General features: G+C 32.8%; 1 protein-coding gene across 1 annotated transcript; it reads right to left on the bottom strand.

Annotated features, from left to right (window-relative positions):
• Window positions 1–3,746: 3,746 nt before the first annotated feature.
• Window positions 3,747–11,340, bottom strand: LOC109163957. The gene is made up of 2 exons (XM_019312690.1): window positions 11,212–11,340; window positions 3,747–4,139 (listed from the first exon to the last, which is right to left on the bottom strand). The coding sequence occupies exons 1-2, from the start codon at window positions 11,338–11,340 to the stop codon at window positions 3,747–3,749; spliced, it is 522 nt and encodes a 173-aa protein (XP_019168235.1).
• Window positions 11,341–14,349: the final 3,009 nt, after the last annotated feature.

The following is a 14,349-nucleotide window of genomic DNA, read 5'->3' as shown; positions in this document are numbered from 1 at the left end:
TTCAAATGTTCCATCCGGGGGTAGTAGGTCTGCACCTTGTGTACCTGTAAGTATTAGTGTGGATGCCGTTTTGTTATCAGTATACCTGTTTTTGGCCCAAAATTATTCCATCAATCTCAATCCTCTCTATCCCACAACCATGTTGGTAATAGGTGCGTGCGTTGGAACACCAACTCTCGGTTGCCCCAAAAGCACTGTCCGTTGGGGCTGCCGTTACGGACGGGGTCGTGACTGCACGTGGGCGGGGTGTAAGTTGTACCACCTCTCAGCATGTATTTTCAACTCCTCCTGAGGTATTGTTGTCTCTCTAGTTGCTTTTTGCCCACGCCTTTTTAAATTGTTTTGTACATATTTATTCATCCCTGGTTTGCTTTCATGTCGTAGCAAAACACTACGCTCGGTCCGTGCAAGGGCGTGGTATCCAGTCCGTCAATGCGTGCAGCACCAATCAAGTCTTCACGTCTTGTAGTGCAGGATGTCGGTGCTTTGCGCACCATCGATTTCAATTCTTATGCGCCCCTCACGCATACTCGCGCTGCCAATATACATGTTGCCAATAATGTTGGTCCTCAAGCAGTTTATGATTTGGTTGCTCGTACTGCTAATGTTGACTTGTAAGAATTTTCGCTTTATTACATTTGGTCTTTCGGGATTTCGACCTGCATTGTGTTTTTGAATTTATTGCTTCTAATGTTACAGGACGGCAGAATTATTTAACTACTGTGGCCGTTCTGCTCGTCGATTCGACTTTGTGTCATTTTTGGAAGGGAATCAAGTGCTTGTGGGTGTGTTGAGTGCTTGGTCGTGCATTTTGAATGCCCGTGAGAGGACCAAACCGGTTGGTGCACCAAAGCGGTTATTTGCATCCCCAACCACAACGGTTAGCCCATCCTCGCCTTATAGGTCGTCTCTTTTTCCCTTAGAAACCGTTTCATTTCGGTACTGATATTTTATTGTAGTGCAGTTGTACTCGGTGGTTCAAAGTACGGCCGCATGGTCTCACCGGTTGGGTTGGTTTTCTGCTGCGTTAGAGGCCGATTTGCAGGTGTCACCATATGAGTTATGGTCGGATATTGACATGGTTAGTGCAATCTCTAATCCATTCATTATTTTGCATTAGAGATTTCTCTATATGTGCCCATTTGTCTTGTGATCAGTGAAATCGTTTTTTAATTTTGGTGTATACGCTACACGTTTTTTCGTTAGTCATTTAGACTTTAACACCTAAGTATTTTCCTAATCTATTCGAACGTTCTGTTGTCTTATTTTGTCGAATTCACGTAGTTTATTAGTTTTATTTTTTATATTGCTTTTTTAAACACAGCTAGTGCATGTCCGTATCGGTGCTCATGCTACAACTGTAACGGTTACTCGCGCTCGGGTCGGCACAATCAAAAGATTTATAAACTTTCCATTAACATGTTCACAAATGCGTTCTATATTTTTAACATCAACATATTCTCCTTATTTATTCAAACGGTCCATTGCCGGTATTATTCGATTTCTTAGAGTGTATTCTTTTCATTTTTAATTACACTTTATTCAACTTCTGTTTTAAATTCGGGTTTTTTACCACCGAACTCCATGCTAGTATCAATGCGAATTGGATTAACAAAATCATGCACAAACCAAAGAAAATTAATTACTCTTAACGCGCAATGCACACAGTCACCAGGATATTTGCACATCAGCTGCCCATAACATTTAATCACCTTAGAATCTCAAAAAACACTCATTATTCAGATGTTTGTACTTCTGTTTAATAATTAATAACGGACTAATGGTTTAACTACTTTCGTGGGCAGCTTCGGCTATTATGGCCATCGGCCAGTACACATGTTTTGCATGTGCGTTTTTTCTTATAATGCTCCATCATTGCTGCCTCCCTTGCTGATTTCATTCGTTTGCCAGACCCTTTGGTTTTTGCTACTGGAGGTGGATGCACTTCTATCGTCTTTGGGGTTACGACACTGCAATACGACTCCATTATTGCACGCTTCCCACTTTCATTCACCTCGGGTTCTTCATCCTCCCCGAATGTTGCTTCAAACTCTTCCATGCACAGTCTCATCTCCTTCATTTTTTCGGGTCTTCCTTTAGCCTTGCCCAAACATCTATGAAATATATTCATTAGTTGTCCTTCCTCATTGTTTCCATGCGCCTAAGTATTGTTACCATTCTGTTTATCTCCGTCCCTATCAGTGGGGGAGTGCTTCACAGCTTCTCGTGTCCATCGGGGTGTTATATGTTGTGGGGGGGGGGGGGGGGGGGGGATGTCATCGATACGTTCATCTTTGAGTACGACAAAAACATGGCTACAAAGGAGACCAACTCTTGGGTACATTCTGCATGTGCATGCTATGTTGCTCCCATCTTGCACTATAACTGTGTATCGTTGCTCGTTTTCATCCTCAACCACATATGTCTTCAACCCTTCTGCCTCAGTGAATGCTCGAACTCGACATTTAAAACACCCTGCACTTATTTCCTTTTGGACCTCATAAAAAATAGTCGATGTGTACATTGTTGCGGCTGATCGCTCAATGCGTAGTAGTGTCTCAAAAACTGGGGTATGTCCGATGCAACTTGCGCTTAGTTCTAGGTTGTTCTTTCATTGTTTTCTTACCGCACGCTCGAAACGGGTGAAAAATTCTACCAGGCATAAGTGCTTGTTCATGTTACCCTGGAAAATCCTATTCTCCGCCTTTGAACGGGAAGTGGTACGTAGTAGCCCACCCATAAACACATCATCGAAAAATGCGGGCACCCATGACGCACGCTCCTCGTACATACGGGTTAGCCATCGGTTTTCATGTAAGTTGTATTTCCCAATTATTGTTTTCCACCCAATCTCAAATTCTGTTCTCGTTGATTTCTCGTTCCACACAACACTATTCAATGCCCTTCGGAACTCATTATTCTTTGACATCTCAGCCCCCACTTTCTCGCTAACTTTAGTCATTATGTGCCACATACAGTAACGGTGTCGACTACCTCCAAACACATCTGCGATTGCAATTTTCATAGCTGGTTCTTGATCGGTTATTATTATAGGCGGTGCAGTCCCCATTGCGTTCTTGAAGTGTTTTAATACCCAACTGTACGACTCCATGTCCTCCTTATCAACCAGGGCCGCTGCAAACGTCACACATCGTTTGTGGTTGTCTACTCCTGTGAATGGGCAAACACAAGGTGGTACCTGAAAGCAATATATAGCAATTAATCGGCCGTCACATATTTGGCAAAATAATTCAAGCACAAACATTGCAAACACATGCACAGACCTACTGTAAAGCTCGCACATGATACACACACACGCACAGACCTAGAACCCATGCACAGACTGCCCTTTAATTACATTATACGTAGTTACGCAAAGATACACGCACCGTGCAAGTCAAGAACTAACTTACACACACACGCACAGACGTACTTATTATGCACATCATACTCTTTAATTCCTGTATACGTCGTTACCCAAAGATAACCTCACCCTTCGCCACAAATTTAAATTTACACACCCATCTATTTAAATTAACTCTCTCATACCTATTTGTTTTGTACGTTGCATCAAAGGATACCACGTCGCCAAACGCACCGTAGTTTTTCCTTGCCATACCATCCGCCCAGAAGACACGAGCTAATTGATCATTTGCGTTCACCCCGTATTCGAAGTACGTATCAGCACAATCTGTTTTCTGCTCAAGATAGTTTGATATAACCATTTGCACATCTCCCCACTTCATTTACGCTAATAGCTCTCTCCTATAATTCTTAAAGTCCTGTTGCGTCGCACCCACGTTCTCCGGACCACCTACCATCTCGGCATATATGTCGAAACTTTTGCTTGCACCAATGTTTGCTTTTTCGCACTTAGTAATGAATTCTTGGTGTGCAATCTCCAATTTGCGATTGACTTTCATAAATGGTTTGTGACTTTCCTCGCACAGACAGTGTGTGTGTCTTTCTTCAAATTTGTGAACCTTATATCTCCTGTCGCCAACTATTTTCATTACAATTCTAGCGCCGCAACCAACTCTATTAGTGGTCCGCCGTCGCTTCTTCTCCGAACCCCCTCCTTCACCCAAAGTTTCTTTGCCCCTAGTCTCCTTAAACCCTTGTCGCGAACACACTACATCCTTTTTCAAAACAATACCAAAATTGTTCTTTTTATCCGAACTTCGACGCACATCAAATTCGGTTGTTGCGGCATACTTCGTATAAAATTGGATTCCATCTTCCAGTGTATTAAACATTTGAACTTCATATGGTTTCAGGCTACGGTCACATTCTCTGTATACCAATATTTCGTACCTCCCGGGCTAATATCCATTCTGCAATCCTTTTCTGATTCGTTTACATCGGTGGCGTTTGCACTGCACACACCTGTAACATATGTTTCGTTATAGTAAACCACAAGTCATCTTTTTATCATCATAATAAGTAATCTGCGTATGGGTTTTTAATTCGTTGCACATGCTCATTAACTGCGTTGCACTTACCCAACACGCACCTTGCACATGTTTAAACCCTAGAATGCACAGGCTGTGAATATAACGTCCAATAAACATGTTACTTACTACACCTGGCTTAATAAATCCCTCGCAAAGGATGAAACATTTTTTATAAAACAAACAAATAAAAAAAAACCAAAGCGTATACACCAATAGTGACGAAGAAAAATTGATATGCAGGGGAATTAAAACAACATTGCATAAAGAAAACAACTCTCCAAAACTCAACACATGTCATATATGTTTTAATTCGTAAATGTATTCGATAGGATATCTCCAACAAACATATGTACACACTCCACCCAAATAATGCTAACAAAACAAAACCAATCAAAAATAACTTTTTCACCACCACCTTATTGAAAACAACAATGGTCATTTGCACACTCCATAATTATATATCGCACAACCCCCTAACGAATTACAATCCGGGGAAAAACAAAAAAAAAAATTCAAGAAAAATAAATAAATAAATAACCCCGTCACCGTCCGATTCGCACAACACCCCATCAACAAATCAACACCTCAAACAAAACCACCACGCTAGTAAAATAAAAAAACACATAAACAAGAAAATAAAAATCAATACACAGAAACCAAAACCCCCGTTCGTAAAAATATTCGCAGTAAACGCCACCCTCATGCACTCATTAGACACCCACGCTTCGAAATGCACTAACTTGCACACTACGGTATCCCGACGCACAGACTCATCATAATATATGCACACCAATCTAAAAGCCTATAATAGTTCAAATAATGATGCACATACCTATGTCCGGTAGCACCATCACTGTGGCCGTTGATGTGAAACAACCGCTGCACCTTGAGACTGTATGGCGAATGCTTGCGTTCAGGAATCACCAGAATATCAATACTAATATATTACCGTTAATAAATAATCCAATCCCATAATCAGTTGCTAATCATGGAATATATTCCAATTTATTTGTAACCATAAATATCTATTATATTACAATTACTTATTCACCCTTATGCATAGACTACCACCTAAAATGCATACAAAATCTATTTCAATCTCACCCTTTAATATGCAATGATCTAATGGATATGATTAGATCTCATAAACTCATCTATCTATGTGACCTCATGGGATCCGGAGCATATATATATATATATATATATATATATATATATATATATATATATATATATATATATATATATATATATATCAGTTCTGGTGCGGATGAACGCCTCAGGAGCGGTTGTGCGGTTTAATCTGAGCCATTCATCTCGCTTAAATCAACGTCCAATATTACCAAAATTAAAAAAAATGCGGTGAAAATTTTGTAATTTTTGCATCTAGGTCAAAATATATATATATATATATATATATATATATATATATATATATATATATATATATATATATATATATATATATATATAAATCAGTTCTGGTGCGGGTGAACACCTCAGGAGCGGTTGTGCAGTTTAATCTGAGCCATTCATCTCGCTTAAATCAACGTCCAATATTACCAAAATTAAAAAAAAATGCGGTGAAAATTTTGTAATTTTTGCATCTAGGTCAAAATTAAGGTGAGTGGTTTTGTGATTAATGTGCGTGAGTTTTGTATATAAAGTGCGTGAGTCTTGTGCGTAATTAAGGTGCGTGAGTTTTGTGCTTAAGGTGCGTGGGTTTGTGCTTAATGTGAGTACTTGTTAAAACTTAAAGTGTGGGCTCTTGTGTTTAAGGTGAGTGAGATTTGTTCTTAATATGCGTGAAGTTTGTGCTTAATGTGTGTGGGGTTTGTGCTTAAGGTGCATGGGGTAGTGATTAATGTCAATAGTTGTTAAAACTTAAAGTGTGGGCTTTTGTGCTTAAGGTGCGTGAGATTTGTTCTTAATATGCGTGGAGTTTGTGCTTAATGTGCATGGGGTTTGTGCTTAAGGTGCGTGGGGTTAGTGATTAAGGTCTGTGAGTTAATACTTAAAATGCGTCAGTTTAATGCTTAATGTGCGTGAGGTTTGTGCTTAATGTGCATGTGTTTTGTACTTAATGTGCGTGAGTTTATACTTAATGTGAGACATATTAAAATCTTAAGTGTGTGAGTTTTGTGCTCAATGTGCTTTGTTCTGTGCTTAATATGCGTGGTTGTTGTACTTAAGGTGAGTGATTTGTGTTCTTAAGGTGCTTTGTTTGTGGACTTAAGGTGCGTGGTGATTTGTGTATTTAAGGTGCGCCATGTTAATGCTTAAGGTGCGTCCAACCGCACAACCGCACCATGTTAATGCTTAAGGTGCGTGAGTTTGTGTTTTTAAGGTGTTTTGTTTGTGTGCTTAATGTGCGTGCGTTGTGTACTTAAGCGTCAGTTTAATGCTTAATGTGTGTCCACCCGCACAATTGCACGGGAAGCCCTCCCCGCACCTGATCTCTTCCGTGTGTATACACACACACACACACACACACACACACACACACACACACACACATATATATATATATATATATATATATATATATATATATATATATATATATATATATATATATATATATGTATATATATATATATATCTATATATATATATATATATATATATATATACATATCTATATATATGTATATGTATATGTATATATATATATATATATACATATATATATATATATATACATATATATATATATATATGTATACATATATATATATATATATGTATACATACATATATATATATATATATATATATATATATATATATATATATATATATATATATGTATATGTATATGTATATATATATATATATATATATATATATGTATATGTATATGTATATATATATATATATATATACATATACATATATATATATATATATATATATATATATATATATATATATATATATATATATATATATAAAGGGTAGGGTTCCAGTGAGAACATGTGCTTAGGTGAGAATATGAGAACACATCATGTGCATCCATCTAATATTTTTTAATGGTATAGATTAGATTAAGTGTGTACGAACGCGCATTAAATGTGTGCAAACACACTTAATCGCGTTTGCACACATTTAATGCGTGTTCACACACACTTAGGCTCTGTTTGGCAAACCTAGCTGAAAAACTATAAGCTAGGAGCTGAAAGCTGAAAATGAGCTGAAAGCTGAAATGCTATAAGCTCGGAGCTGAAAACTGATGAGCTGTTAAGCTAGTTGTTACGATTGAAAGTGTTTGGTAAAATTAGCTTTTTGAGAAACTGATAAATGTAAAAAGACTAAAAAGGGCATCTTCATAAAATTTAAATTAGTTTGTTTACATATTAAAATTTAACATTTTATTTTTTTAAAAAATAATATTTTGAAATAAAACTATTAGCATAATCATGATCTAGCATCTCATAATGAAGTAGCAATATTGTTGCAAATCTAATAATAATAATAATAATAATAATAATAATAATAATAATAATAATAATAATAATAATAATAATAATAATAATAATGATAATAATAATAATGATAATAATAATAATAATAATAATAATAATAATAATAATAATAATAATAATAATATTTGCGGTGAAAGTTGCAGATAAAGGAGAAGAGAAAATGGTTTTAATTGGGAAGGGTAAATTATGTTATTTCTTTAAAATAATAAGGATAAAGTTGGAAAAAAAGTTAGGAAGCTAGGAGTTTATTTTGGAAACATTACCAAACAGAGCTTATAGCTTATTAGTAGCTTAAAATAAGCTATAAGCTCCTAAATAAGCTTTGTCAAATAGAGCCTTAATCTAATCTAGACCATTAAATAATATTAGATGGATGCTTTCACGTGTCCAAATCTAACTCGTAAATAATTTAACATCGAAGTGTAAGTGAAATGTATTACAAGTGCAAGTAAAATGTATTACAGGTGCAAATAAAATTTACACTGAACATAAATACTAAGGGTGTGTTTGGTTGGTGGGTTTTGCCCATAGGAATGGGTATGAAAGTGATTGTTGTTGTTTGGTTGATAGGTTTTTAGAACACTACTATGCGTTTCGAATACCCCATCAATTGAAAAACCATACCCAAATACAATAAGGGTTTTATTCCCTTATTCATTCTCAAGCACTACTATTAGTAACCATTCCCATTCCACCCCTACTACCAAACATGTGAAATATTTTCACCAAAACACATTACCATTACCAAGTATTTGATACCGATTCCTATGTGCGAACCAAACACACCCTAAGTGCACCTAACGTTATAACTAGTTGCACCTAACATTATAATTAGTTGCACCTAGGTGCACGAATGTTAACAAGGTAAATTACTTGCATTTGTAAGTGAAAATTGGTGCACTTGTAAGTGATTTTACTTGCAAAGGTGCACCAGCTACTTGCACTTATAACACATTTACTTGCACCAAAGTTTGAGTTATTTACGAAAATGTCATCGCATCATTTTTTTAAAATCACATTTGATTCGTTGATCTGGACACGTGGACAGTTGTCAATTGTTCTTATTTCTCTCCTAGGCGTTTGTTCTCATTAGAGCGTACCCATATATATATATATATATATATATATATATATATATATATATATATATATATATATATATATATATATATATATATATATATATATATATATATATTTATTTATTTATTTATTTATTTATTTATTTATAAATATGGAAGGGTTCAGGTGTGAGTATAGGCTTCCCGTGCGGTTGACGCAACTTAAGCATTAAAATGGTGCACATTAAGGTACACAAGCAACGCACCTTAAGCACACAAACAAAGCACCTTAAGCACACAAACAAAGCAACTTAAGTATACAAATCATGCACCTTAAGTACACAAACCACGCACCTTAAGTACACAATTAAGCACTTTAAGAACGCAAATCACGCACCTAAAGTTTTAAAATAGCTCACCTTGAGTTTCACACAATTGACGCACCTTAAGCATACAAATCAGGCACCTTAAGACAAAAAGCAACACACCTTAAGAAGGAAAATCACGCACCTTAAGTTTCAACAACTACTCACCTTAAGCACAAAACTCATGTACCTTAAGCACAAAAACCATGCACCTTAAGAATGAAAATCACGCACCTTAAGTTTCAACAAATACTTACATTAAGCACACAAGCAACGCACCTTAAGCCCAAAACTCATGCACCTTAAGCATAAAATTCACGCACCTTAAGCACAAAAATCACGTATCTTAAGAAGGAAAAACTACGCACCTTAAATTTGACCTAGATGCAAAATTTACCAAATTGCCACCGCTTTTTTTTTTTTTTTTGATAATCATGGACGTTGATTTAAGCAAGATCAATGGCTCAGATTTAACCGCACATGGGCGCACCAACCGCATTTGAACCTAATTATATATATATATATATATATATATATATATATATATATATATATATATATATATATATATATATATAGAGAGAGAGAGAGAGAGAGAGAGAGAGAGAGAGACATACACACATTAATAATCAAATGAGAACCACCTCTTAGGTGAGAACGTGAGACTCAACATGAATGCACACCAATTCTATTATTAGTTCGGTTCGGATAAACCAAACCGAGTTGTCCACCCCTATCGTTAACCGAACTAATATGAATTTTCACCAAACTAACATAGTTTAGATTTATTACATTTTTCAATGGTTAATTAAAATATGGATTTGACTAGACCAAACTAAACAATAAAAATAGTGCTCGGCCCATAACCTTAAAAATCCTATAGAATTGAATAATTTTTATTCTGCAATTTATTTAGCTTATAGTTATTACAATTATCAATATCTAATTAAATTAGGCAAATTATTGTGTGAATCATGATCCACACAATGTTATGTGAACCATAATAAAAAGTATATTTTTAATATATTAAATGTATATTATTTTTGTACTGAATGTACATTATACAATATAATGTATACTCAATACAAAAATAATGTACATCTCCTGAATATAATGTACATTATGTTTGTACTGAGTGTGCATTATTTTTGTACTAAATGTACATTATTTTACAGTATATAAAATATGATCCACACAACTTGTATAGACAATGGTCCACACAATAATGATTCAATAAATTAGAGTTGGCCTCTCAGAGTGAGGGGGGCTCCTTGTGCGCAGTGAGCACCAGTCTAGCCTCTGTGGTTCATGTTTAGTTGAGTCACCATGATTTACATCCTCCCAAATGCTCTGTCAGGCCGGGGTGTGAGGGCCCTTAGGGTTGGGGTTCAGCCTTTTGGAAGAATAAATTAGAGTTGGGTTGGGACGAAACAAAACAATAGAAGTCTTGATTCAGTCCAACCCACATCCTAAAATATTATCCTTTTCCATTTATTTAGCTCATAATTATTATTTTTGTCAATTTATATATTTAATTTTACTGAGTAGGTTATAAGTTAAACATTATGTATTTACATATTTTTATTATGATTTAGTTAACGAGACTTTCTTTGAAAATAAAGAAGCTAATTCATTAATCATAGGTTGAAACGTTTACAATAAAGATCGATGGAATGGTCAAACATTCCTTACAATCAGACATAGAAACAATTTCTCTAGGGAAAACTTAATTTGCAGACTGTTTCATAAATTTGAAGCTGAAATCTTTGGAGGAACTTAAAGCTTCTTTAATGATTTGGTCAAACGTACTCAAGACTGAAACTAATTGAATAGTCTTGCACATCACCTGAGTATCTATTTTTATTCTTTTATCCATTGACAATATCTCCATCGGGATGAACTGCATATCATAGTTCAGATGAATCTCTTTTTCATTGTCATGTTTGTCACCCAGGATGAGATTCACATACGCCATTACCAGTTTTATTGTTTCACGCTTTATGAAAAAGAATTGGCCAGTAAACGAGAGGAAGAAACTCGTCAAAACAACGAGAGGAAAAACACAGAAACGGCAAACAAAATTAAACCAGTAAAACAAAGCAAATGAAAACAACAGTGCGAAATTAAGGGAGTAACGACTGGTAGCGGTGAAAATGGACGGGTGGGGCAAGGCGTAACCGGTGGCGAAGGCGGAGAATAGAAGAGAAGACGGTGAAGGCAGAGAAGACAATGAAGGCTGACGTTGTTTGCGGTGGGGATGGCAGTAGGGGAAGATGATCGTATGCCGCCTCCAATCTGATCTGCTTACTTCACGGAGGTTGATCGTATAAAAATTTGAGCAATCGAAAACCAGAGACAAGAGATGTACTGCACGAGACTTGACTAAACTTATTAACAATTTAATTTTTTTTATAATATTAAGTTTAAAATTAGTAGGTAGAACTTCCACATTTAGAAACTACATTAAAACTAATATTAAACACAAAAAAAAAAAAATCAAATTTATAAATTATAAGAAAATGCTAATAAAAATAAGCAAAAAAGAGAAAATTGATTTGACCAATAAATACTAAGTATGACAAATAAAATGAGAAATGAGAATATATATTTTCATTTGTACTTTTATTTTAATATAAATAATAATAATAATAATAATAATAATAATAATAATAATAATAATAATTATCATTAAAATAATAATACATTTTAAGAAATAACTTTGTCATAGATTTATGTTCATGTTTTTTTTTTTAAATGAATCAAACAAAAACAAATATAAATTTCAGACTTTCAACCAAATAAAAAATGACTATTTTTTAATTTCACACCGTGAACCAACATATTATTAGTGTCAATAACATTCATGGAACTAATGACATGTTTGGTTTATGGAATATGTCAGAAATAGAATAACATTCATTGGTTACATGATTTATTTTGGTCATACTATCATGGGAATAACTTTTCTAAAAATGAGCTATTACCTTTGCAAAGGGATTAGCCATTCTTGGGGGTCTTGGTATTAGCTATTTACATACTCTTGAGAATAACTTTTATATTACAAATACCAAAAAACCCTTTGCACATGATTTAATATTTATATTTAATAAATATAATGTATTACATAAATGTATATATTTAATTAATTATAATTTTTTATCTATCAATAAATAAATAAATAAATAAATATATATATATATATATATATATATATATATATATATATATATATATATATACACACACACACACACACACATAAATAATAATAATAATAATAATAATAATAATAATAATAATTATTATTATTATTATTATTATTATTATTATTATTATTATTATTATTATTATTATTATTATTATTATTATTATTGTTATTCTATCTCTCTCACACACACACATGTATGTGTGTGTGTCTATTCCTCTAACAAACCAAATAATAGAATACAATTTATTTTCTATTTCTTATCTATTTTATTCTCTATGGAATAATATTTAGAATTACATTTTTATTCCCTCCAAATTAATTACGTAAACAAAACGTGTTGTAAAAATATTGCTTGTGCAACTGCGCACTGGGAGAGAAACCCATCAATTTCTTATTCATAATATTCCATATTCCAAAATAGTACATTGTAAATAAATAAATTACAAGAGACAATGTAATTGAATCAATCACCCAGTAAATTAAAGACTCCATAATATTTACTATATATCTACTATCTACTATCTACTATCTACTATCTACTATATATACTAACTAGTAATTCACCCGCGCGATGCACGGAGAAAAAATTATATTATTATAAATATAAATAAAAGAATAGAAAAAATAAAAATATTTTAAATTGTTTAATATAATAATATTTTTGAGCTTCCATTAGTCAAGTATTTATTATTTTTATAGAATACAAAATTACAATTAAAATTAAAATTAAAATTTTATATGGTTAATATAATCTCTAATTATGTACATATTCAAATAAACTTATAGAGAGAATTTACATAATTACATTGATTTTTCTTAATTATATTTCATCTATATTATAATTTTCACAATACGAATAATAACTAAGATAATTACATTTAGAAAGCAAATTTCAAATTTTGTATGAGTAAATTTAAACTCTAATTGAACACATTTTTTTATATGATTATATAATATATTCTTTATGCACATGTCATTCCATAAACCCAAATGTCATTCTATAAGTCCAAGACCACTTTTTGTGGAGATAATTCAAATGTATTAAGTTTAGAAATTCAGAAAAACATTAAAGACCCATACGATATATACATTTATATATATTTAAAATTTTATTTATGGCTTAAATGATTTTTTTTTTATTCTAAAGTCCAATAATTAACCCACGGCCTGAAAAAATAGCTATTTTATTTTTCAAATGTTGTGTGTTTTTTTTTTATAGTAAATGATGTTGTGGTTATTTTATATTTATAGCTAGTAATAATAATAATGTTGGTAATTAATTGTGAGGAAAAAATAGCTATTTTATTTTTCAAATGTTGTGTTTTTTTTTTTTTTCTTATAGTAAAGGATGTTGTGGTTATTTTATATTTGTAGCTAGTAATAATAATAATAATGTTGGTAATTAATTGTAACATTAATTACTTCCCAAACCATATAGCTTTATTATAGTTAAGATATAATAAGAGGCCAAGAGAGTCAGACCTATAATGGGTAGAAAAAATGGCGGTCAAACTTTTTTAATCAAATGAATGACTCAAATTGATCAGATTTTAATTTTTTCTTAAAATTTCTTAATTTGTCCTTAATGACATAAGGGTATACATAATAATAATAATAATAATAATAATAATAATAATAATAATAATAATAATAATAATAATAATAATAATAATAATAATAATAATAATTATTATTATTATTATTATTATTATTATTATTTTAAAAAAAAATTTAAAAAAATATAATTAAGCCAAACATATTAAATACTTGGAGGCT

This window comes from Ipomoea nil, unplaced genomic scaffold, assembly GCF_001879475.1.
Source record: "Ipomoea nil cultivar Tokyo-kokei standard unplaced genomic scaffold, Asagao_1.1 scaffold3054, whole genome shotgun sequence".
Taxonomy (NCBI): domain Eukaryota; kingdom Viridiplantae; phylum Streptophyta; class Magnoliopsida; order Solanales; family Convolvulaceae; genus Ipomoea; species Ipomoea nil.
The sequence above is the reverse complement of the archived record's forward strand: the minus strand, read 5'-3'. Positions and strand labels throughout refer to the sequence as shown.

Excerpts from the sequence above, each read along its gene's own strand:
- LOC109163957 (XM_019312690.1), bottom strand. The coding sequence starts at position 11,340 with ATGGCGTATGTGAATCTCATCCTGGGTGACAAACATGACAATGAAAAA. Across the intron at positions 4,140-11,211 it reads GAATAAAAATAGATACTCAG|GATGTAGTGTGTTCGCGACA; the intron begins GTGATGTGCAAG and ends GTTTTGAAAAAG.